The sequence below is a fragment of the Protomyctophum parallelum genome (genome assembly GCF_964188405.1).
Source record: "Protomyctophum parallelum genome assembly, chromosome: 5".
Classification (NCBI taxonomy): Eukaryota; Metazoa; Chordata; class Actinopteri; order Myctophiformes; family Myctophidae; genus Protomyctophum; species Protomyctophum parallelum.
Window position 1 is genome coordinate 23,789,338 of NC_139702.1, and position 27,016 is coordinate 23,816,353.

The 27,016-nt window shown below is 41.8% G+C and overlaps 1 protein-coding gene across 3 annotated transcripts; it reads left to right on the forward strand.

Annotated features, from left to right (window-relative positions):
- The first annotated feature begins 1 nt into the window (after nucleotide 1).
- ubn2a (ubinuclein 2a) lies at nucleotides 2-27,016 on the forward strand. 3 transcript variants are annotated; one of them, XM_083765879.1, is made up of 18 exons: nucleotides 2-836; nucleotides 1,673-1,810; nucleotides 4,191-4,289; nucleotides 6,125-6,238; nucleotides 7,205-7,329; nucleotides 8,296-8,851; nucleotides 9,531-9,601; nucleotides 10,294-10,423; nucleotides 11,406-11,512; nucleotides 12,500-12,610; nucleotides 13,038-13,184; nucleotides 14,911-14,961; nucleotides 16,082-16,124; nucleotides 16,992-18,204; nucleotides 22,529-22,809; nucleotides 23,012-23,219; nucleotides 25,187-25,255; nucleotides 26,108-27,016. In XM_083765879.1, the coding sequence occupies exons 1-18, from the start codon at nucleotides 507-509 to the stop codon at nucleotides 26,152-26,154; spliced, it is 3,840 nt and encodes a 1,279-aa protein (XP_083622005.1). In that variant the 5' UTR covers nucleotides 2-506; the 3' UTR covers nucleotides 26,155-27,016. The 3 variants fall into 3 exon arrangements, with proteins under 3 accessions (XP_083622005.1, XP_083622006.1, XP_083622007.1); XM_083765880.1 differs by having other exon boundaries at nucleotides 22,532-22,809; XM_083765881.1 differs by having other exon boundaries at nucleotides 6,161-6,238.

The window sequence follows — 27,016 nt, forward strand, 5'->3', positions numbered from 1 at the left end:
CGTGGCCTTCACCCAGACGCACATTCGTAAAAGGTGGTGATAATAATAATAATGGTCCCATCTTGTGATTGTCTTATCTTGTGTTGTGATAGGGGCGGGGTTTAGGGACGGAGGGGGCGGGTGGTGATTGGACACGCGCATTCGCGTTACGCCGTTTCCGTTCGGGGGCCGTACACGCGCAGGCCCAGTGTGACCTCACTAGATATTTTATTTACTCCCGAAAATCCAAGATGGCTCCTGTGAATGTCTGAGGTCCCATCATAGCAAAATTTGGAGGATGCAAGCAGCCAACGAAAAAACAACTTTTCCCCGACCATCACACCCCGTGGAATTCGCCTCGCGTGGCGCGGAAGCGTCCGTGACATCCATCTAGGCACCAAAGTAGCCGAAAACACCCCCCCCACACCCCCAAGTCCACAACATTCGGACTAGTTTCGGCTGAAGTAGCAGCAGCAGCTCTTCGCTGTCGCTGTCTGTCCGGAGCAGGAGGCAGAGAGCTCGTCCAAATGGCCGAGCCGAGAAAAGTACAATTTGTCACCCTCTCGGCCTTCGCAGCTGGATCAGCCACGGAATCTAGGAAACGCCGGCTGGAGGAGGAGGAGGCCGACGACGACGTCAACTTTGATGAAGAAGACGACGGGGAGGAGGAGGAGGAGGTCGACGCGACAGCGACCGCCGGGGCAGGAGCAGGAGTAGCTGTTGGAAATGGTCGCCTCGACAGGGACAACAAGGCTGAGGCGAGGAAGATTACGATGCGGCTGAACCTCTCTCTCCGCGAGCCCAGCGATCACGCGTCCGCCGAGTTTAATTACGGCGAACTCGTCAAAAACATCCAGGTATGAGCTCTCTTTTTAGGGCCAGGGATCTGACTGGGAGTCTGGAGTTCATTTTAATGCAAGGCGAAGTGCGAGTGACTTGTCATGGCTTTAGAGAGGGGGGGAAGTGCACCTTGTCCTTCCATGAACTAGCGTGGTGGTGGAAATGTCCATTCATGGACTTCACACAAAAGGACACCAGTTTCACCATTCATCCATCCGAGCCCCGTCCACCCTCAGAGTGTAGTTGCAACTTCAGCTTGTGTACAGACATTGTGCTTTAGTTAGTTCAGTTGTTACACAGACCTCGTCCTCCACACCGCACATGACACTGTCATGCTTATCTCGCCCTGCTACCTGTGTCTGTGTCCTACACACTTGCCCAGCAACAGCCTAGTCATACAGCCATTACAGCTCTTGAAAATGCCACATGCAGTTTGGCCCTCTGGCTGCGGGTGATAGATTAGAGAGAGCATTGCTGATGGAAGAAGTACCAGGATGTAGGAGCCAAGGCAAATGTCACTGCTGCTGTGCTATCAGATAATGACAGTGTTTTGTTTGCACAGTTCAGTTATAGATAATACTGGTTTTTAAAGCAATTAATGTGTTTCCACAGTGGGCATTTTTATTTGGCAAAACTTGGATATGTACACACATTTTATGCATTTGAGTTGAGTTAACATTATGTATATATTTAGATGCAGAGGAATGTGGTCCTCACATGTTAAAGCATTTTGTGTTTAATTTCAACCATTATTTGCACTTTGTTCGTAAAGGGTTTTATATGACTTATATGACGTTTTAAGTTTTCAACTGACATTAAGTGGTATTCATTAATGGTCTTGTCTTTATTACAGAAAAAGAATAGGCCCAAACCTCCAATTCAGGACCCTCCAATTCAGAATCCAGGCCTTAATTCCAGTGACCCCTTCAATGATGACGAGAGAGAGAGACTGCAGGTTGAGGCCTTGGCAAAAAAGTTTGAAGACAAATATGTAAGTTATTTATTTATTCATGAACTTTATAATCTGTGATCTGTCTGTTATACAACCAACCACAAATTGACCAATTCTATGTATATTATTATGTTTATGGCATTCAACGTGTATGCTTTATGCGTCTCGTTTTTGTTAGATTTGTTAGCCAATTATGTTGTGGGAATGTGGGTAAAATATTGTGTTGATTGTTCTTTTATGGTTTAATTATTATTACTTGCGCAAGCAGAGCGCGCAAGTAATAGTTTCGCCCGGTCCGTATGCACCGTCCCAGCCAACCCGCCACTTTTGATGCGTATGCAAATAAAACGGCAAATTGTGCCTGATTTGATGGGACCAGATTACATACATGACCATATGTCTTACGTCATCATTGAGAGCTAGTCATACTGTACATATACTATATATATGTAATTTGTAAAATAAAATAGCAAATTGTGCCTGATTTGCTGGGACCAGAGTACATGGTGTGTATATGTATAACTAGCTCTCAATGATGACGTAAGAAATATGTGGATTAAAGGACCCAATGCCAGAGTGTAATTGGTCTTCGATTGTGACGTAATGACAATATGTTTTAGTGTTGGGAGGATTAAAGGTAATGTTCCTGTGTATACATGTATGTAACCTGGTCCCAGCAAATCAGGCACAATTTGCTGTTTTATTTGCATACGCATCAAAAGTGGCTGGTTGGCTGGGACGGATTTTGGCGCAAAGTAACCACAGTATACCGCTAATCAACTTACAAATTACATATATATAGTATATGTATGACTAGCTCTCAATGATGACGTAAGAAATATGGTCATGTTTGTATTCTGGTCCCAGCAAATCAGGCACAATTTGCTGTTTTATTTGCATACGCATCAAAAGTGGCGGGTTGGCTGGGACGGTTTTTGGCGCAAAGTAACCACAGTATACCGCTAATCAACTTACAAATCACATATATATAGTATATGTATGACTAGCTCTCAATGATGACGTAAGAAATATGGTCATGTATGTAATCTGGTCCCAGCAAATCAGGCACAACTTGCTGTTTTATTTGCATACGCATCAAAAGTGGCGGGTTGGCTGGGACTGTTTTTGGCGCAAAGTAACCACAGTATACCGCTAATCAACTTACAAATTACATATATATGTATAACTAGCTCTCAATGATGACGTAAACATAAAATATACCGCAAATCAACTTACAAATTACATATATATACATAGTATATGTATAACTAGCTCTCAATGATGACGTATTAAAGATGTGGATTAAAGACCCATTGCCAGAGTGTAATTGGTTTTCGATGGTGACGTAATGACGATATGTTTTAGTGTTGGGAGAATTAAAGGTAATGCTCTCATGTATGTAATCTGGCACCACTGCCATATCAGGTAGTCATTATGTAGTAGTCATTACGTAACATGCATAAAGTAGGTAGGTAGCAAATAGTGAAACCTAATCAACATTTCAAACGTTCCTTCACAGAGAAACTGAGATTTGACAGTTTGTATAGCGGTCGAAAGTACTTGCGCGCTCTGCTTGCGCACTGGTAGGCCATTTATGGCCTACGTTTGTGCAACAAGCAAGTATGCACTCGACAGAGTGCAGTTCTAGTCTTATTTATATATTCAATCAGATGCCCTTAATAAGACAGACCTATAGGGGTTCCCGAAAATATTTTCAGTGTTCACTTACTTTAAAAACGAACCATTATGTTGAGGTTGCAATCAATAACGTTATTGTATTCTTATGTTCCATTGTATGCATTATATCTTTAAATTCATGACTTATTCTTATGAATGGAAATCTATTTTTAGCCCGTAGCACTTGCACTAGCCTCGACGACCTTACAGGCGTATGCAAAGGCTAAACTTATATAAGTTAGATAGCATTTTATGTAGATATAGCACTCTATAGTGAAGTCATAGTGTATACTCATAGCTTTACTGTACAGATTTTCTACTGTTAGACAGATGCTAGGTTCTTAGCTTCCTTTAACCCATTCTGGGCGGGAACCCCTTTTGGTGTTTTACCCCTTCAGGCCGGGAACCCATTTTGGGGGTCTGTACAGTATGTACAGTATTCAAAAATTACAAAGAATTGATGCTGCTATATAAATATTAGAAGTTTTTCAGAGAACTTAGGTCAGGATTTAGAAGGATATTTAGAATCGGCCTCAGGCCAATATGATTCTGGATGACTATTTCTTTATGTATTTGATTTTTTACCATGTGTTGTTCTTGCTTACTGTAAATCGTTCTGGATTAAGAGCGTCTGCTAAATTGTAAATTCTATTTTCTATTCTTCAAGGATTGTTTACCTCGTCATCTTAATGGAATGTCTGTTTCAATATTTGTACTGTGTTTTGACATTTTCATTTTGTAGAGCAACACAGGGGGGAAGAAGAAAGACAGAATGCAAGACCTGGTTGATATAGGCTTTGGTTATGATGAGACTGACCCATTTATTGACAACTCAGAAGCTGTGAGTATCTCCTACTCCATCAACATCCATGCCATTCTCCTTCATGTTCAAATTGTAATATATTTTTGACAGCTAAAACCTAATATGCATGGTTATAAAACGTGATGTTGGCTCGGACTGCTTGTGTAGCCGTCCGGACTCCTAAGCTTACAATGTAGCCTGACAGCACGTCGCAGGTTCGAGTCCCACTCCTGGCGGCCTTTGCTGTGTGACTCCCCATCTCTTTCTCCCCATTTCATGTCAGCCTACTGTACTATATAGGCATTAAAGGCCCAAAATAAAATTAAAAAAATATGTTTTACGATACGATTTCCTGAAAATTGGTTATTTCCAGCAGTTCACACCATCGTGAAAAACACTCAAATTAGGCTTAACTCTAAAGGGTGAGAATCACCAGACCTGATTTCGACCTGATCATGATTATTGTTTCAATCAAAAATGTCCAATAAGTTGGAATATTATACATTTAATTATAATAAATGTATTGACATAAGTCTTTTTTTTCTTTTTTTTTAAGATATTTTTTTGCGGCTTACACCTTTTATTGATTTTTGAAGGGACAGACAGTAGGCTGACAGGAAACGGGAGAGAGATGGGGGGATGACATGCAGTAAAGGCCGTGTCGGGTCCGGGAGTCGAACCCGCGGCACACTGCGACTGGATTACCAGTCCGGTGCCCAGACCGTTACGCTACGGCCTGGGCCGACATAAGTCTTTTTATATGGGTGCAGATGCAGTACTAAGTTCCGACACGCGTTTTGGTCCGACAGTCATTAGACAGACAACCTAGCTCTATCCCTAACCTAACCATAAGCACGGGAGCAGCGCATGTTCGAGCGGTAGTCCGACCGTTCTTCCCGCATGTCGGATTAATACTTTGTCGGAATTCCGTCCGGATGCCATTTGTAGCTTATTTCTGTGATTGGATTTGTTTTTGAGTGGTGCAAACCACTCCTACAACCAGCTTGCAATGTCCTTGTACTTGTTTGTTTGTTTGTGTGTGTGTCTGTCTGTGTGAGCATGAGTATGTGACTTAATAATAGCAGTAGGGGGCGCCAGAAACAGTGAGAGGGGTAGTGACTCTAATGAGAGAGAGTGAGAGAGAGAGAGAGAGAGAGAGAGAGAGAGAGAGAGAGGGGGGGGGGGGGGGAATTGCACCACTCAGTTCACACGTGTGTGATTTTTTCAGTTACATTTGAAACTTCATGTGCATGTTGGCTGAACTGAATGTGCCAGTCTGAAATCACGACATAAATCATAACCGCCACGTCATAAATTTGTCTTCCTCATATCTACCCTGGAATGTGTTATTGTTTTTCATTTGATGGTTGTTCAGTATTCAGGGTTTAAAACTTTGTAGCTGCTGCAATTTGTTTCTTTGTATGGATTTAGACTTTTTTTATTTCTTTCATTTACAATTTGTCTTTGAATACTGTCTGTCGGACCCAAATTCCTCCAAAACTAGTTTTGTTTTAATGTTGTGTTTTGATGCCTATTAAGATATTCCTGCCTCCCCGTCATCATTTATTTTGTGTATTTTCCAATCTACGAAAGCATGTTGCTTTTTGTTGTTCGGATTACAGTTAAACAACAAAATAGTCATTTTGCAACATGTTTGGTTATTCTTCAGTTTGATGTGGGAAATGGCATTATAAAGCATTTGATAAGTAATTATGATATATTGCCATGCCTGTCTTCATTGATGGTGGAATGACTTCGAAAGGTGTTAAGGTTGTTCTGTTATTTAAGGATTTCTTATTTTGTTGATTTTCCCCTGTAATATTGACTAAATCTTTGCATAAAACACATGTTCTTATATGCACTTGTTTTTTCAGTATGATGAGCTTGTGCCTGCCTCTCTGACCACTAAGTTAGGAGGATTCTACATCAATACAGGCACACTGCAGTTCAGACCCTCCTCTGACACCGAGGGAGAAGAGGGGGCCAAGGTGAGACTAGACACTAACACTAAGAAAATTAATGTGTTTCTTTCTGCTATCATGGAAAAGCGTTTCCAGCCACAGAATTTTTATTGACAAAGAAGTACAAAGAATTATTTTCAAAACAATTTACATATATTTTTCCCCCCCACATCCCCATGGCAGCACAAATACAAACAAAATCTTATCACAAAATGATTTGACAATAAATACAGAACAAAAATAATAATGACAAAACTAAAACGAAAATAAAACACATTACATACAGTTAAACAAAACACATTACATACAGTTAAACAAACAAATGCACAGTTCCCTACCCCCACCCCACAGCTGACTACTCCAATTAACCACTATACATCCAAAGCCTCTTCAATATCAAAGCCTCTTCAATATCATTATGGGGTAGATTTGGTCTTTTCAGCGATGTTCAAATAATTATACACACATCACAAATGTACTTATTGCCAAGTCATAGTTGTAGCTGGTCAAAAGAAAGCATGTGATCATTAAATCGACTTATGTTACTTTAGAAAGAAAAAAAGACTCCTTTGAAAATATATGGCAATAAATTTGGCCTTGTGAAATTGTACTGCACTTCACACAAGTCAGGCAAACGTAATGAAATAAGGTTGGCAGAAATATGTTGGAACCCTACCCATGTACATATGCACACACACAAAAAACTGTGTGTATCCCCTTCCTACTTCTTTGGTTTGGTGGGCTTAGCCCACTGTATGAACAACCACATGGCCAAAATGTAATTTGTGTTGGTTACAGGCAGCAGATAGTTAATGGTCTAAAGATGGCTGACAGGGCCGAAGCATCATGCCAAGAGACTCTACAGAAATGCTGGCCTACACACAAAGTTTGGCCTATTCTGTAAGGAACTGTACATAACCCACTGTGACGTTCTTTTGTTTTGCTACTTGCTGGAGTTGACAAAGGCTGTTCTGTTCTGTGTTCTTATTTCAGATTCTCATTGGTGAAGATGACGATGATAATGATGATGATGGGGTGGTGATTAAAAGGAGGAAGAAGAAAGAAGTGAACAGTTTGGAAGAGAAGAAACCCAGGAAGAATAGAGTACCTAAACAAGGGTGAGCAGAGCACTGAGGGCTTTGGTTGAATGCCTCTAATAATGGAGTATGTTCTGTCGGTTAAAACGTTTAATAATTTGGCGGTATACATTTTTGTTTGACTATATCATAGGCCCTCCGATACTGTATTTTGCTAGGCCAATAAAAATTTCAATATTTTGGAGCACAGGAAGACAGATAAGCCAGCATCAACAGATCTTTTTTCTCTCTCTATAAAAGATTATGATATCCATAATCAATATAGAGAACAATGCAAATGCATTCTGTATGTTTGTTTCCTCTATTATTTTCTTATTACACCAGATAAGTAGCATCTTTATCTACTTGAAAGTTGAAACAAACAAAAGCTTCACAAATTGGAAAACATTTGTTGGGGAGAACTAAAAACAGATCAGCTATATTGTTGTCTTTAGCTGCCGTTCCCGGTGAAAATGCTCAAGGTTTCTCTGACAAAATTGTTCTGTTCCTGGAACAGAACATTTTAGATGACTTATTTGTTAACATAATATTTCTCCATCTTTGACACAGTAATAATGCCCTACCATGTGCAGTACATCTTTGCGATACTATGTTCTTATGATCTGTGCCCTCACTAGGGATGTGATATAAAGTCGATTTTCGACTCATACTCATCTCGAGTTTCTCGACTCAAAAATAGTTTTTTTTTTTTTTTTCGTTTTTAATATATACTGGTATATATTTTTGTAATGGCTTGTTCAAAAACGAAATCAATGTTGCTGTTTTCAAAACTGTACAGGCACCTTGTCGCCAAACAATAACAAAGCAATTGGAGCCGTACCATGAGACGGCAGCCTGTCGCAGGTTTCAACAGTATAGTTGCATGTTTTCATTTATTGTTCCTCATCCGAGGTGACAATCCCCGATACGATCAAAGTGCTCCCAGAGTCCCGGGCCGTGTCTTGTGTTGAGCGAAATGTCATTAATATTTACCCTTTTCTTCAACAGAGTACTACTACTGCCCCTCAGCCTCCACCGGCCGGAGAAGAAGAAGAGGAAGAAGCTGATGAAGGACTCGCTGTGCCTGGCGGCCATGCTCCGTCGCTTCACGCGGGAGAAGGAGGAGATGAGGAAGAGGAACCCCAACGCGTTGCACACGAGCCTGGTCAACAACCCACACTCGGTCGCTTCCACCAACCCGCTGGCGTCCAACTCCTCTCATCTCCATGGCAACGTGGCCAACAGCGACATCTCTTTGGCCGACCTCACCTCGGACCCCGCCATGGTGTCACTGCTGGGATCGGCCAACGAGAAGGAACTGCAGGACCTGCTAGGCGATCTGGACTTCAGCTTGCTGGACTCTCACTCTGCCCCGCAGCACGTTATAGCAACGGCTAGGGAGAACGGCCTTCTGGGAGTTGGAGTCCCAGCAAACAAAGCGGCAGCAGCAGCAGCAGGAGGTGGTGGCCAGGCACGGGGTCTGGGGGCTTCCAGTGGTCATTTCACTCCACTGCCTGATGGACTGCCCGCTCCTCTTATCAAACGCATCGAGGACCTACGCACGGTGAGTCGACTGTTGCTTATTTCTAGACTTGAGTTTGTGAAATCATGTGGTCCTGTTTTATTAGTCATATGGCTGCAGTTAAAATTGATCCAGTCAGTAAATGTGTTCCTCAATTCTGTGGCACAAGAGAAACCTTGTGTTTTTATGTTCAACTGTCGGAGTTGAAAAGACTCCATGGATTCCACTTTAAGTCAGGGGTTCCCAGTGAGACCTTTCCACACCAAAGACCCCCTAATAGCCTTTATCTCTGGCTGCGTCTCCCTATTGCAAAGGCTTAAAAATACATAGCTGATCTACAAGCTCACAATGCACAACAATCGATTTTCCTCTGCTTTCTAATTGGCCCCTTGCCAGGGAACCATGACTTTGAAGACCTTTTTTTATAAAAAGGAAAGTAGTGCAAATGTAAGGCACGAAGCAAACGCGGATAAGGAACTGAGGAATACATTTGGAAAGACGGGGGTAGAAAAGGGTGTATGGCTGAATTTCAGCATGATATGTTTAACATGGATCTCTTGTGTGATTTGTCTTATTGCTGTCTTGCAGAGGAGTGGGTGGGGGGCTAGATCTGGTTGCCCCTGTGAGATAACAGAATGTTGGGGTTATGTGTGTGTAGTGTATATGCCACTGTATGCGTGGATGTATGGAATGGTTGCTGACTCAGCTTGTTCTCCCGCAGGCCTCCCGTCAGTTTGATCAAGAGGGCAGGAAGAAATTCTTCACCCTGGACATGAATAACATCTTACTGGAGTGAGTGTGACAGCCTTTAAAGCACTATTAGCCAAGTTCTCTGCTCTTTCTCTCTCTCCTCTCGCTCTCTCTTTCTCCTGCTCTTTTGCCGTCTGTTGATGTCGCTTGAGACAGTTTTGTTTTCCTTGGCTTAATATTTGGTTCCGTTTTGGATGTCGTGCATTTGATTCTCATTTCATCCTCATTCTCTCATGCCCCTATCATAATCTTGGACATGCATTTATCAGTTATACTTATTTTTCCACTGTCCCTCTGTAGGGCTGTCCAATGCATTGCATGCATTGAACATTGGAACGTTACAATTTATATTTCCGTTTGCCTTTTTAGGCTTTGTAATCACAAATTCCACAAATTGCACAGGGCAGATATGACAAATAACTTGAATATACAAAACAATCACTGAACCATTCCATTCCTTTTCCAAAAAAATTATAAAATAGCGAAAACAGTTGATCTACAAACTTGCAACACGTCACTTTGTTACGTGCTGTAAGCTTGTAAATCTGCTATTTCTGCAAATTTATGGACATTTTTCAACATGGAAAACGATTAGCGATAATGCGAAAAATAATTGCAATTTCGCGATTATGCAATAATTGTGAGAGGCCTATCCCTCTGTGACCCCTGAAATGTCACATTTTCCTCTCTATATCCCTTTAAATAAGTGATGCCTTGTCCCGCTCTGTCACCAGCATTGAGCTGCAGGTGCAGGAACAACCACAGGAGGTGCGTTCTGCCATCTACTCCCACTTGGAGGCCTTTGTGCCCTGCAACAAGGAGGCCCTCCTCAAACGCCTCAAGAAGTTGAGCCTCAACATCCAGGTCAGTCCTGCTCAGCCAAGGGAAAATGACATGTGCAACCCTTGTTGTGGAGTTTCTTTTCTGTTTTTACTGGGTTGACCGTAAGCCTTTCTCTCAGAGGGCATTTAATAGAACAAACTAAATTTGGAAAGGTCAAGGGAAGTGCGTGCAGCAGGAATTGCCAGTCTCATGACTCGGTTACACGCTTTGTCATTGTTAGTCGGGATGATTGCTGGTTGCACGAGTTCCTTCGGTGAATTCACACACAAACTCTCTGCCTCGATACTAGTGCTTCGGTGTCTACATGTACGTAGTAGGTCTGCTGACAAAATATGTATGAACCAAAATGTCTTTGATCATGGGCCACTACGGTGACATTCAATCACATTCAATTCATCCACATAACCTTCCTCTTCCTCTGTTATGTCTACACTTCTCTCTCCTTATGTCCTCTCTCACTCTGTCCTTCTCTTCTTCCTGTTCTCTACATGTACCAAATGTATCTTCTTCTATCTCTCCTGTCCCTCTGCCCTGGATATTTCTTCTTTAAAAAAAAAAAAAAGAAAACTCATCTCTCTCGCTCTCGCTCTCCTCTCTCTCGCTCACTCTCCTCTCTCTTAACCCATCAAGACCGGGAAGGAAACTGTCACTTAAGACTTTAACCACTTAAACCATTATTTTATCCTTTGGCTATTAAAAAATAGCAAGATTTTTTTAAATCCATTTTAACTCAATCTTTGCTTCAGAATATTTTCAATTTTTTTGAAAAAAGATATTTTGAGATGGTCGTCTGTGGACAAATACATATCATTGTGGGTGGGTCCATGACATGAAAAGGTTTGAGCACCACTGATATGGAAACCACAAAACGTTTAGGATTTTAGAAGACTTTTGTAGAATCATCCTCAGGTCTTAATGGGTTAATGTGTCCTTGTTCCTTCTCTCGCTCCTTTCCTCTCTCTCTTTCGCCCTCTTGTCTTGACTCTTTGTACCTGTGTTTCAGGATGACCGTCTGCGGACGCCGCTGTTGAAGCTGAAGTTGGCAGTTTGCAGCGTGATGCCGGAGCAGATAGCCCGCTACAACATGGACTGCCTGGCCAAGGCTGCCAAGTAGGAAACTTCCTCCTTCTTTCTCTGTGCAGTAACAAACAAACACAAATATCGGCAAAAACATGCTTTTCCATGATGACAGAACCCAGTCACCAGGTTACACTTGTCTTGAACCCTATATACAGTTGTCTTGGTGCAACAACCTGTATCTAGAACTATGGTAACTTAAGGTTGTAATGGTAAATTAGGTAATACTGAAATATAATTTTATTGTCTAATAGTTTATGAAACTTGAGTGCCAGACACGCTGTTTCACAAATTGGGACTTACCCTGACATACAGTATATTGTATATCATGTATATAGTGTATATCTTGAGATTATTATGTATTCTTTTTTTGCTTTAATCCTTGGCCCGCGTACTGTGACTCATAGTTGTTACATCCCAAGCCTACATCATCATCTCACTTTCACTGCTGACTACCAATAGAATGCTCTGTGCATGATAATACGTTTGGATTGACTGCAGAGCATGGGATAAGTGTAGTGTTGATTTCGTCAACTAATAATATGACACAAAAAAATCGACTATCTTATGAAAACTACATAAAAACTAAGCTATGATGACTAAAACTAAGACTAAATATACTGACAATTTTGTCAATAAATAAAAACTAGACTAAAATGTTTGGGAGGGACTACTAGTGGAGAAAAGATCCAGTTGAAGTGAACTGAATTACAAATCATTTTATGTTTGGTTGCATACTGAAAATAGAAGATGTACACCTCAAAATGCACGGCTATTTTCATGCAACCAATAGTACAATTTAGGGAATAATGATGGCATCAAGGCCCACCAAAATACATTTTAGTCGACCAAAATCGTATATTTAATTATTTAGTTGACTAAAACTCTTCAGGTGACTAAAATATGACTAAAACTAAATTTTATTTTATTCAAAATACTAAGACTAAAACTAAATCCAAATTTGCTGTCAAAATCTAACACTAATTCATTGTTTGTGTGTGTTGTGTGTTTGTCTTGCAGGCAGCAGTCAGAGGAAGGTGAGAAGAATGGATCAGAGGAAGATGATGAGGAGAAACCAGGGAAGAGGGTGATGGGCCCACGGAAGAAGTTTGTCTGGGATGACAAACTGAGGTACCGTAATCACTCAATTACCCCCATCAGCAGGTTCAGGCATCATGTGCTGTTTGCTCATAGCGTCATGTTTGCGTCCAATTTATGACCTTTTCATGAATCCTTTTTTAGCCACACATTAGAAAGATTTACACTTTCAAAAACATGGGGATTTTTAAATGTTTGTGTGCATTGATTGGAGCATTACAGCTAGCAGAATATCTTAATGTTTTTCAGTCATCGGCAACATAGACCATAATTTGTTTAACAAATTATGGTCTATGTTCAGCATCACAGGCAACGTGTAGTAAAGCCCTGATTTAGTCAAACAAAATAGCCAATCTACAAGCTCATAATGCATCACAATGTGATATGCTGTGAGCTTGTAGATCTGCTACGGGACACCATCGTATGACGTGTGTGTGTGTGTGTGTGTGTGTGTGTGTAGGAGTCTTCTGTGCAGCTTGGTGCGAGTGAAACTGAGCTGCTATGAACTGGAGATTAACCAGTGCTCTCTCACTGTGGAGGAATACCTCAAGGCCTTCATGGAGAATGAAGTCAAACCACTGTGGCCCAAGGGATGGATGCAGGCCAGGTGTGTGTGTGTGTGTGTGCACATGTAATTAAAACATTTTTGACAAAGCAATTTCGAAAATAGCTGATCATGTCACAATGAGACGTATTGTAGCCCATTTTCGCAGAGCATTATATTCTAACATAATTTATATGCCTCACAATAAGGCTACTGATTATGTAATGAATGAAGCTCTTTGAGTTTTTTAACACATCCCTGCATTGGGAAGTTTAGCCTAGCCTAAATTGAGGTCCGGGCTTACGTATGTGACGCAATTCCACATTTCGTTGGATAGCCTTACTGGGGGTTTGGATTCAACGTGTTAAACTGCGAAAGTGAAGACTTAAACATGGTGGTCTGCTTTGAGCTTTCCTGACTCCTTTCCCGCTGCTGATCCAGATCATATAGGGAGCACAAAATTCAACCTTTACAAATAAATGGCTGACTGTGTCGGCCATTCTGTGCTGTCTTAGTGCTGCCTGCCGATTGAGATGTTCTCCTTCCAATGATCCGGGAAATATTAAACATTACTTGATCGGGCCCTGCTAATGCCTGACTACCCCCAAAGGCACCGGACACATTGCACAGAATGCCATCAAAAGCCTTTGGGTGTAGAGGCCTTTAAACTACAAGATAAAATCTGTGATACAGCTTTTTCCTATGTTAAAGCTATATTTCTGCCAGGCTTTTATGAAATCTAGTTCAGCAAATAATATTTCCATAAAAATTATACAAACTTAAAGAAAACAATTATTAGAAGCTTGTAAAAATAAAAAATAAAACTCCAGACATTATGATAATATGTTTGCATTTTTTCCATTCCATTTTTAACCTGAAATCAAGAAATGTCTGATCCATGATCTCTTATGATGATCTCTGATTAAGGTGTTGACTAATCCTAGGTTTAGCACTGTTAGATACCGCTCCCTGATGTGGAAACATTGGTACGAGTGCCTCTTATAGATTTTCTTATTTTTTTACAAGAGAGTTTTTAGAGTTTTATGAACCAATGTATTTATTGTCTCCACCAGGCCGAAGGCATGTGGGGAGAGTATGTTTTGCACTCCGTCCGTCCGCGTGTCCGTCCGTCCGTCCGTCCGTCCGTGTGTCCGTGTGTCCGTGAACAGCTAATCTCGGCCACCATTAACCCGGTCGATGCCATATTTTGCACACACACTCCCTGGATGCCAACCATGAACCTCTGCCCCAAACTTTCCAGAACGGCCTGTTATAGCGCCACCAGGAGGCCGCTTTGTGCAAAACAAGTTTTTGCACAGTACACCTACACATTTTGTCCAAACATCACGCAAATTGGTACACAGTCTCTCTAGAGCCATTCAACGAAACGGGTCTTTCAGATTTATCAGACTCCATCCTGATTGGTTAAGATTGGCTTCCAAAGTTCACAGGAGTGCTCAGTTTCAAACAAAATGCTGCAAATCATGAACACATCGCGTGATTTCCGTGAAATTGTGCACCCACATTCCCACTAGGCCGAGGACGAAATGCCACATGAACAATTTCAACTCAGCCTCAAGGTGGCGCTATAACTGGCCGAAAAGTGTTTTTACCTCTAACTGCACGGATCTGTGGATAACCTGGTGGAGACCTGTGCCCGGAAGGGCACTTTTTCTAGTTTGTAACTGTTTTGTATGTTTTTTAATTGTTGTTTGTCTTCTACTGGCTACGGCTGTCAATAAAGTTTCATTCATTCTCATCATTCTGTGCCCCCCTCCTCTCTCCTCAGGATCCTGTTGAAGGAGAGTCGTATGGTACACGCTCACCTCACTGGAAACCTGTAAGTATTCACCTTCCTAAATGAACTTCCTAAATTTAACCCATTTTGAGGCCGAAAAAATGACAGTTTTCTTAAACTATGTTTCTATGTAAGTGGTGCTCAACCTTTTTCATGTCAAGGACCCACATAATTATCTGTATTTGGCCGTGGACCCCCATTGGAAAATATGTTGTTCCAGGAACCCCCCCAGAAGAAAATATTTGAGTTAAAAACATTCAAAGATTTGCGCCACATTTTCACGACATTTCAGATCTACAAGCTTTTATGAGCTTGCAGATCTGCTATTTTTCAACAGCTAAAGTATAACATAATGCTTGAAACACCAAAAGGGGTTCCCGTTTTGAATGGGTTAAGGTCTGAGTCCGTAAGAATAACACCTGGGCACTTCTAGGGCAGTCAACGATTATACATGTCAAACTAATAATTGAGATGAATGATTAAATGGTTTATTTTTTTTGCATTGAACAATGGAACGTTACAATTTGTATTTCTGTTTGTATAATCACAAATTGCATAGGGCAGATAACTTAAATATACAAAGATCACGGACACATTTAATATTTGTGTATATTCTTTTCTTTCCAAATTGACAAAATAATAATAATAATAGCTCAAATTTATATAGCGCTTTTCTAAATCCCCAAAGCACTTTACATAGGAACACTAGGAACAGACTTTATTAAGAAAAAAAAAGAAAAACATAACAGATACAACAACAGTACAGGGTTAAAAAGATAAAAGGATAAACGAGGGAAGGGTGGGACATCCTAACCAGACCTCTAGCGGTTATGTAATAATTGTGACAGGCCTGGGCACTTCAAGAGAGATGTTTTGACTTGCATCTTGCTCAGTCAAACCACACGAGTCGAAGCGTGAGTCACCCCTGCAAAAAGAATGGATATGGGCAGACTGCAGACCAGTCGAGTGCTCCAGTGTTTTATTTGGGTATTCTCTCCTGAAGTGCCCAGATCTTATTCTTTCTGATCTGTTGAGCTGTGGGACTTCTCTTTCTATCTATGTCTAATAAGTCTTAAGTTGCTTCTTTATGAAGAGAGTGATGGAATATGGTTTAAACTATAGTTTAGGTAGCTAAATACCCAGCTTATATTTCTCCACCCAGAGTCAAGAGGAGAATGGTGCCAGGGCCAAAGGCTAAAGCCAAGGTGAGTACTAACTTAGTAGGTTCCTCATTCAGTGTCCTCTTCCTCAGATGCAATATAGATGGGCAAACTATCAAAGTCCATTTACATGTTCTCATATTGTTATCTACCGTGTCATACTACCACAACATTATGAGGATGGAATTTTTAACCATGTAACCCTGCACTATAGCCACTTTTAGACGGCAACGGTCTCCAGATAAAACGGCAAAGTCCTGTTGCGATCTCTTTTATTTTATTTTACATGTAGTAAACGCTGCATACGCTGTAGTGTACATGTCATGCCAGGTCGCTAGGTGGCGGTGATGGACTGCCAGATAGACCAGGCACCAATGTACAAGAACCAGTTCCTTTCTACTTCCTATCATAAGGCTTCATCAAAAAATCATCATTTACAATCTAAATTTGTAAAGGCCATGCACTCCAGTGAATAGCATTAGATACAGTTTTCATGTAATTTTGTATTTATTTGTTACACAAACAATGTGTGTTGTAGAGCATCATTTAAAAATGCTTAATTAATAGTTTTAATGTGCAAATGACTAGTTTTTCAATGGATTTGGTTTACTCTAGAGATCATTGCTCGCTTCATATTTTGAACGAGAGGCATGTTGAAGTCAGAAATGAAGAGCTTTGTATATCCTCCTCCTCCTTAGATTACACGCGCCAAGCCTTTCTTTAAATGGGTTAATGGTTAATAGTTTGGGTCGGAGAAGGACTTGTCTTTTCATCTTGTATGCTTTTGACATCTTTAAAACAGACTGAATATACTGTATTATGCGCAGGTACATAAATATTCAATCAAATCAATGGGATAATGCTGGGTCTGTTCCTTGCATATCTAAACGCGTGCTGCCTCCTGTTCCCCAGGATGGCCTGTGGATCCAGAGGCCTCTCTCCATGGGAACCTCCATGCCACACCGGCCCTCCTCCTCCCCCTCGGAGCCCATCTGTCTGTCGGACTCCCTGGACGAGGACCTGACCGCTCCCTCGCTGGACTCCATCTCCCACGCCTTAGCCCTGTTTGGCGGCGGCGGCTCCTCCAAGGGCATGGGCCACTCGGACAGCCCCCTGTCCCCCCCACCCCTCCAGATGCCCGCCTCGTCCCCTCCCTCCGTTGCCCCCCACTACTCTTCCTTGAGCACACAGCCGTCTGCCTCCTCGGCCACTTCCTCGGTGCAACATTCCCTCTTCAAGACGGAGAGCGTTCCCCCGGCGGGTCCCACTCCACCTTCCGCCGTTTCTACCTCCTCCCCCTCCTCCTCCACTGCTTCCACCTCGGCCTCCATGGCTCGCCTGCAGATGGCGGGCTTGTCGTCACTGTCCTCCAGGCCCATGGACGTCAGCTATGGGCTCGTCAAGGGACCTGCCGGCGCCGGCCAAAATCAGAGACACATCACCATGGTGACGCCCACCCACCGGCAGGGCTCCGCGCTGCCGGGAGGGAGCAACAGACTACACCCGCAGCCCTCCCCGTCGCCCCCCAAACAGCGCCCTCCTCCCACCTCTTCCCCTCTCCTGCCCCCCCACCAGAAGGGCTTCGCCAGCTCTCAGGTGGCGAGCAACAACCCCCACGGACTGACCAAGAACGGTGCCAATAAAGCCGGTGTCATCAGCAGCATCAACGGCGGCGCCATGAGCTGCGGCGTCCCCACATCCTCCGCCCGCTCCAACTCCCACTCCCACCCGTGCTTGCAGACGTTCTCCCCGGTGGCAGCCCACTCCCACTCGTCCCCGCAGGGTAAAGCTCACCCTCCTCTGCCCGGTCAGCAGCAGCAGACCCCCCAGCACCAACAGCACCATCACCAGCTCCACCAGGCCAACTTCATCACCCCCATGCAGGCCACGCTCACCAAGTCGTCCCACAGCAGCAACGCCTCGCCCATCATCAAGCTCACCCCACGGCCTCCCGCCGCCACCCCAACGCCCCCCTCGTCCTCGTCCTCTTCGCCCTCCCCGGGCTCCTCGCCCTCTCACTCACTCTCCCACCAGTACTCCTCTTCCGCCAAATCCCCCGGCGGCTTCCGGCCTCCGTTCAGCCAGGGAGGGAAGCAGCAGAGCCAGGGCAACTACAGCTTTGCAGGTATGGCTGTGTCACCATTACAAATTTAAAGGAAAACTTTAGTTTTTTTCAACCAAGGCTCATGTTTTAGGTTGTTATTAGAGAAAGTAAAAGATGAGTGTTAATTCTTTTTCATTTGCTGCTTTCTTTCGTTTTAGGGATTTGAGCTGTTTTTGACAGGGGGGCGGGGGCATTCGAGCATGGGGCTAAATATGTATTTCTTTACAAAATGTTATAGCGATTTATTTTTTTATTTACTATAGTCCTACTAGACCCCAAGAAATTACATCTGGCCATAGAAGATCACAGGATCTACTGAATGTGATGGTAGCCAACTGGGGGGTAGCCACACTGTGGGCTCCATTAAGCAGTTCAAATAATATTACTAATCATATTACAGTTTTATGAGCTGGGGGCGTGTGGTATGTCATATTGCAATTTTGGGCATGTTAAGAAGCGCTTTCGACACCCCGTGGATTGCGCAAAACGGCCTTGAATTAGTCATGGGTGTGTTTAAGGAGTGTTTGAGACGTACCCAATCAACATGTCCGTACTATTCTCTTTACCAGTCAGCTGATGTCACATACGGAATGCGCACTTTGGGGATCGTGGTATTACATTTCTTCAGGCTGGCACCATAGAAGACATGACATGACTTTGTCACATTTGGGTTAATTATTCCTATTGCACTGCATGCTGTCACCTTTATGCCTCAAAATAATTTGTTTCTATTGAAAAACACCAGTAAAATAACGTTTATTATATTTGATTTCATTCAAGTCATGATGAAGGAATGAGTTGAATGCTGCTGCTTAATGCTGTGCCTGTGGCCCCGATGGTATATGGTCTTCGCTCTTAGCATTTTATTGAAGAAGACTTGAATCGGGTGTGATACAGCATATGAAAGCAAACTTCCCACGGATTATGGAGATGTTTTTATTTATTTTTAAGGTTGAGAAATGAAAGAATTATGGCCGTTTCTAATCTCAACATTTTACAAAAAAAAGACGCAAAAAGAGGCTGTTGCCATGTCTCATAGAAACAAATAAATAGGTCTATAAAAATAAGCGCATATAACAGGGGTCTGACTGTAACCTATTTTAAATGAAGTGCCATGTTTTTATTTTCTAGATAGTGAGTGCCATATCCAGATTAATTTTAATGACACCACATTAAAATAAAAAAACATATTTTGATTGTCCACAAATATAAAGTTCTTCCTTCTTTTTAAATATGTTCTTGCACATTGTTATAATGATCATTATATATATCCCCCTGCAGTCAGAGTTCATAGTTTTAATGAATGAATGTGATGCATTATGAGCTGGTATAGATCTGCTATTTTCAAAAGTAATCTTGGAAATTTTTTATTAAATTTTTGGATTAGCCATCCTTAGTTGTGCAAATGCATTCATCTGGGACATGGGTATGTGCTGTGTGAGGATCACTGGTTTAAACAACATTAGGAGAAAAGCCCAAATAACCACTTTAGAAACAAGAAAAGCAACCACAACTAGTAGGCTACAACTACCAATATTTACAAGCAACTTTACAGAAAAAGAAGCCGCTTATAATAAACAGACATGGCAACACACCAGCAGACTCCCAGAGCCGCTCAAGTGTAAAATCAAACAGTGCTTTTTGCGTTTATGAGGTGGTCAGACCCACGTCTAATCGTTATGCGCTGAGTGTTTTTAGGTCAAGGGGCTTAATAGCAAATTGCGCAAAGCGAAAATAATTAACATATGGACACTCCCACAATGCTAAAATATTCAGGAACGCCGTATGCCATATGTGTGTGCGTTCAACACGAGCCGATATGCCTTTCATTATACGATTGTGCGCAGAGCGAGGGCAATTTATGTATTACCGCATTGTAAAACGGATCTTCAAAATGGCACCCTGTGTGTCATAGGCTCAATATGCCAGTTTGACACATTCAGTAGATCCCGTGATCTTTGGTGGCCAAATGTAATTTCTTGGGGTCTATTAGGCCTAAAAAAAAAAAACTTTGGTTTCCGATTGGCTGTCATTTTTGGGCTGAGTAGGTAGGGATTTTATTTTATTTTATTTTTTTATTTTATTTTTCGTGGGAAGGATGGGTAGCAAGGAATTTTTTTTTTTTTTTTTTTTTTTTTTTTTTTCGTGGGAAGGATGGGATTTTTTTATTTTTTTTCCTACGGCAATGATGGATAGGCTTCTTTTTTAATAACTTCAATATTTGCCTGAAATACCATCTTTTAAATAATGAATGGTTCAAGTACACATAACACTGTATGCCTACAGCTAAACATTTAGCTCCAAACCAAAGTAAAGTGCTGCATCACTCACATACCAAAAATAAATACAAATGTAAAAAAAATCTTCAAGTAATAAAGCTGAAACATGAACTTGTGTTTTGAAGCAGAGAGCTACTGGCTATCCCTGGATCAAACAAATTAACTTAAACCAACCAATGGCATGAGGAGTTGGAAAACAAAGAATACTGACTGGTGAATGAATTATACCAGGATTTGAAAATAATAAAACATTTTACCCCAGGGTATGAGATGAGCTCAATTCAGAATGAGGAGCTTTAACTATTAAGTCCATTCTAAATACTGATATACAGTATGCAGCTTAAAAGTGAATAGTGTTAGAACGGTGGTTGGTCAAACAGATTAGAAGTTGGTTGTTGAACTTGCTACCGCTGTCTGGCCTCTGGTTTGCGAATAGTGTTCAGCATCAAAGTATATAACTTAAGTTAACTTGCCATATGCTTAAATGTTCTATACGCCCATCGATTAATCAGCAATAGCTCGTTTTGGAAGCGTCGGGGCTTAACGAGACACTGCTGTCTCGTTGTACCCAGCTGGGTGAATAACCTAAATCAACGTCACCACGGTAAATGCTCCATATAACTATGAAAGCGCTAATGTTAATGTTCACTGCATACACGTAATATAGTTGACCAAGCAATGTTACAGTCCACTGTAGGCTACAGCTATTTGGTTTCCAAATCGTAGCGCTGTAGACTACAGCAATCTAATTTCCGCATCGCAGCGCAGCGCGCCTCATGTGTGCCCAAAAGAACAGATCTGCAAGCTGTCGACACGCAATCGAGCGGCATGTTGATAGTTTGTATGTCTGTTATTTTGGTTAGGCAACGCACATTACGCGTGGTATGTGGGTTTGAGAGGCAATGATTAATGTAGGCCTACAGTAGCCTAGTAGATTATAGCCAAGTTGACAGTTTTCATAATATTGTATAGCTCTGTTCTGGACTGTTGCACAACGTTAGCCAACGGTGAATGATGAAAAAGTTGCACTTTGTTAACGAGGACAGTATTGGACATGCTCCGTCACTTCAGAGGATCGCTGCTACTTTGATTCAAAGATGTTTACTCACCCCTGGAAATCGCTGGAAACCATTAGAATGTTGGAAATGGAACGTGAGTTACAACCTCAAGTAGCCTACCATGCACCTCGCGATGACGCATTCCAAAACATTTGCGCACGTGATATTTTAGACGAAAGAAAACTTTATTTTGACTTTGCGCGTCCCGATGGTCTCATCAAAGATAATTTTAATGATCAAAGACTCGGTCGGACTCGGACTCGGTCGTATTCTGAGCTTTTTTTTTTTTTTTTTTTTTTTCCCACCAAATGCCAATAAAATAATATGAGTCGCGCATATTTAATAGAGTCGGTCGGCAACCGGAAACCAAAGTTTTTTTTTGTTAGGCCTTAGGACTATAGTAAAGAATAAAAAAATAAATCGCTTTAACATTTTGTAAAGAAATACATATTTAGCCCCATGCTCGAATGCCCCCGCCCCCTGTCAAAAAACAGCTAAAATCCCTAAAACGAAAGAAAGCAGCAAATGAAAAAGAAATTACACTCACCTTTTACTTTCTCTAATAACAACCTAAAACATGAGCCTTGGTTTGGATAAAACTAAAGTTGTCCTTGACGCTTAATTATCACAAAAATAATAATAATTGCGATTAACGATTTAAAGTTTTTTTGCATTGAACATTGTTACAAAGTTACAATTTGAAATGATATGACAAATCACAATATAATAGTATAATATACAAAGAAATCACTGACAATCATTTAATCATTTTTAATATATATTTTTCTTTCCAAATAATTTACAAAATAGCCGAAATAGTTGATCTACAAGCTTACAGCACGTCACAAAGTGATATGTTGTAAGCTTGTAGCTATTTCTGCTATTTTTGAGAAATGTTTGAAAATGTATGGATATTTGTCTACATGGAAATGATTGACGATTATAATTGTGATTATCTCAAATAATTGTGATTAGGCGATGTAATAATTGTGACGGGCCTATTCGCAGGAGGCCAGAAAGCTCAGTCAGTCGCCAGCAGCAGCAGCGTCAACAACGGCAGCAGCAGCTCCAGCAATCACAGCATGGGAGGAGGAGTCGTGTCCTGTGCCAGCAGTCGCCAAGAGCTCACCACCTCCCCTTCCTCGTTGGTCTCGTCGGCCAATCACGGTCAGAGGCAGAGGGCCGCCACGGGCGGGGCAGGCCAGGGGTCCAAGGCGGGAGGTGGCGGGCGAGTGTCGTCGTCCGGTACCCTGTCCACAACATCCTCTGTAGCCTCACACCTCTCACAGGTGAGATGGCATGTTGTAGTGGTGGACAATATGAAGTTTAGCATGCCGTTTTATGTTTTTGGCTCTTTTCCACTAGGACAGTGGTTTTCAACCAGTGAGTGGTCCGGGGACTACCATCACTACCTTTTTAACACTGTTTTCTTTAGCAAAATAATATCACTTAACACCCACTTTAAGCATAACCCGTCCATTCTTCTTCCAGGTAACGTCAGCTGGCAGTGCCCTCCTGGGCAACCCCACTGCTCTGCCACTGAGCTTTGGGATGTTGGGCGGCCTGGTGCCAGTCACACTGCCCTTCCAGTTCCCCTCGCTGCTTAACTTCACCACTCCCGGAGCACCGGGGGCCGGCTCCATGGGCACGGCCGCCAGTGCCAACTCAGGATACTCCCTATCGCCCAATGAGCTAATGGGTGGGTAGAAGAAGAGCTCAACAGGGAACAGTCATGCTAACAGTCTTTTAACCGATTCCGTACATACGACGTTGCCACACGTTATAGCGCCACCTACCGACGCAATAAGAATATTCAGAATTTTTCCTTTTTTTTTTTCAGTTTGCCTTTCGGCTACCGTATGCTACACTCTGGGCTCATATTAGCTTACCGTTGCCGTGGCGGAAAGAATGACTCGTCTCTCCTAATCCAGGGCGCTCTCCGTGGTTATGAACGGATCGATATACTGGCGCTTCATTTCTGCTCCTCATCCGTCTCTCCCGCAAAATATGAACGCTTTTTGGATCATATATCGTATAAATTAAAATTATCGCAATGTAAGCTAGCAATATAAAGTAAAGTTTTTTAGTAGATTGTTTCCGGGTCGTGGGTTTCAGAGTAAAAGCGCTCAAACAACTCTGGCACCCCAGAGCTCCTATTTTGAAGAACTTCCGGCACCGATTGTGTAGTGGGATGAACTACTTCATGCCTGAGCTTTAGAGATAAAAAAAAGAAGCTCAAGCTCTTATTAAATCAAAACTTTGTCTGTGTAAAAAACCAGAGAAACCCTTAAAACTGCTTCACAACAACGTTTTATAATTAATAGATTAGCTGGAAACGAATAGGTTTTGTGGGTTACTTTGTGGGTTATGATACATTGCTTTCACCTGGTTGTTACACAGACAATTTCCCTCTTGCGACAAGGAGGGAAAGGGAAACTAATCGAATCATTGACATTGAATTGACTTGGAATCAGTTTATTATCTAGGTATAAAAAATGAGGAATTTGAATTTGTGCATTAGAACAGACAACTATACAACAGATGAGAGTAAAAAATAAATACAAAAAGATATAGTACATTGTATATTAGATATTGCACAGACAGGAGCAGTGGAGGAACTTAGAGTGTTTTCTTTGTTTCCTGGCATTTTTTACAGACATTGCATTGATATTACTGGCCGATTTTATTTTCAAATCTCTGATATAAATAGCAGTACTTTTATGCTAAAGAAAAATGCACTGCGTGACTCTTCCCAATGTTTTCTTTAGTTTTGTTGTTCTTTTTAAGGCTTGTTGCCTTACTGAAACATTGCTGCAGGTGGACACCATGTATGTCAAAAAATCTACACACAGTGTTGAGTGTGTAGATCTGCTATTTTCACTACTTTTAGTAGTACTAGTAATAGTAATTTATTTTATAATGAAAAATGTCCAAATCAGACTTACTGTGACCAGATAACATACAAAACAAACTCCATGACCTTTCCTTTAATGCCACGACTCAGGCCAAGAAACTGAACCCTAAATTGCTCCCGATGTGCTGGTTGGTTCCTTGCATGGCTTCCGCCGCAATCGGTGTATGAATGTGTGTGTGAATGCGTGAATGTAATGCACAATGTGAAGTGCCTTGGATAAAGGCGCTATATGAATGCACCATTCACCATTTACAGATTGAACCCTGCTTATTTAGATTTTTATTTGTTTCCTTTTATTTCACTTCAAAACTTCTGCTGTTTACAATTGTATCAGTACCACACGCACACTCATTGTCACTTTTCTGTTCTTTTTTGCTCTAGCAGATGCTAGCGGCCTAGCATTTAGACCCTTAAGCCCAAACCACACTAAAGGGTCTGGTTGGGACAAAAGTGTTTTTAAGTTAGACCACACCAAGTCAACTCATTGCAACTCAATGAGTTCCGTGTATCTGTGTCCCACACCGTTACTGAAGTATAACAGCACTACCTTCCACTGTGGCGCTCTGGAATTCTCACTGTGACCACCATTTTTCCCAGTTCCTTTCATCTCTCTTTTGTGCCCATCCTGGTGACCTCTCCCTTTGTATTCGCAACCATCTCACTCTTATACATTCATTCCTCATGTTCACATTATACCGCCTTTTCTCGCCACCCCCTCTCATCTGTGCCTTCCTCCCTCCATCTCTCCTCAGATCTATATAAGAGTCTCCAGTCGGGGGCGCAGGCTGCCCTACCTCCTCACTTGCAGCTTGCTTTCTCAGGTAATCCTCACTCCTCCTCCTTTAGAAGTTCCTTCCTACCCAGTTCCTCCTTCCCACCCTCTCCATCTGTCCTGTCACCGTTCCCTTCAGTATGTCAAATTGACCTGTTGGTACAAGCGGCTTGCGTTTTTGGGTGCTTGTTTGGCATGCCTGTGTTTCCTTTGCTGTACCATAGCATGATAGAAGCATTTATTTCAATTTTTCACATGATATGGTTATAGTTACACAATCATATCCACCGTCTGAATGGCATACAATTTCACCATAAGCCATTACGACCTGAGGACACGATTCTACAATATTCTTCTAAATCCTACGAGTTTTCTGAAAACTTTCTTTATTGGGGGTTCTTATTCATATCAAGGTCCCCAAAATTATATGTATTTGGCTGTGGAATTATTTAATGAAAATCATTCGCATCCTGTCTCGCTCTAGCGCGCGTAGGCTGTCACATACTTTTTGCCGTGTGTAAGGGCGAGAGAGAAGCGTCCTGTGGCTGTCTCGCGCATGTATCACGGGAGACGTCACGTCAAAATGAACAAACAAATGTAGCCTATGTATCAGGTCTGGAATCTGGATCGCATCTTGGTGAACTCTTGCAGTGTGATTCCTTGTCTGAGATCAATCGTATAGTGTGTATAAGATGTTATGACAGCCGATTTCAAAAAGAGACTTGTGTAGAGACCTGGTTTGGCAGACAGTTTGACTATCCAATGGAGTTGGGATGTTTTTGCCGAAGCGCTTTTTAATACTTTAATAACCTGAGAAATGGAGTTGGCTGGTTTCAGCTGGACGATATGTTTTTCAGAAACCCGTTTCTGTTTTAATGATGGTGTCCTCTCTTCCAATCAGATGCGAACCAAAGCCAGGGTGGAGACATGAAGCGAAAGTCCCACTGACCAATAAGGGCAGGAGATGCCGCGACCTGATAGGTGACATCAGCGCTTCCTCAAGACACCCCACCAATAGGAATCTTCACTTTGATGGACTAACATGAATCATGCTTATGTAATACAGGACCTAAAAATGGACATATGGATAAATAAAACGGGAGAACAAAAAAATAATAATTATATTAATTAATGTACCCTCACTATGACAGAAGATGAATTCATTTAAATGTATTTTCTAATTACTGGGTATTAGAATAAGTCATTGGGGTGAATGATGAAACATTTATTTTTGTTCTGCTTATTTTTTATAATTTTCTTTTTTAATTTTATGTCAACATGTTTACATACGACGACCTTGATCACTGTGGAATGAGTGCAAGCTAGATGGCGGTACAAGACGGTAGTCGTACGCTACTTAATATGATTTTGTATTTAAGCATATGTGGAATAGTGGAACTCTTTTGTTCTCTTAGTACAAACATGAAAAAACAAGATTTAAAGAAATTCATTTCTTATTTTTTTTTCCTGTCCTCCGATGTGGGAATCGTTGTCCATAGAATTTTATTGTTGGAGTTCACCTCTGCTCCCACAAATGACTGTTAAGTAGTAGCTTATATTAATATTGATAAATTATTTGTGATTTTACACAGGGACAAAAAAAAGTATCTGCGCGTGAAAGAGCAGGTATTGATTTGAATGTGTGTGGGTGTGCATATATAGATGATATACTGTATTTTCCAGGTTACTTTGTACCAGTGGTTGAGATGGCATACCCACTTCTGTGTGTGTGTGTGTGTGTGTGTGTGTGTGTGTGTGTGTGTGTGTGTCCGTGTCCTCTCTTGCTCTGCGTGTCTTTGGTGCTGTATCA

What these genes read in the sequence shown, in the direction of transcription:
- ubn2a (XM_083765879.1), top strand. Translation starts at nt 507, where the DNA reads ATGGCCGAGCCGAGAAAAGTACAATTTGTCACCCTCTCGGCCTTCGCA. An exon ending in ATGAATAACATCTTACTGGA is followed by an intron (nt 9,602 to 10,293) that starts GTGAGTGTGACA and finishes CTCTGTCACCAG; the next exon opens with CATTGAGCTGCAGGTGCAGG. An exon ending in CTTGCAGCTTGCTTTCTCAG is followed by an intron (nt 25,256 to 26,107) that starts GTAATCCTCACT and finishes TCTTCCAATCAG; the next exon opens with ATGCGAACCAAAGCCAGGGT.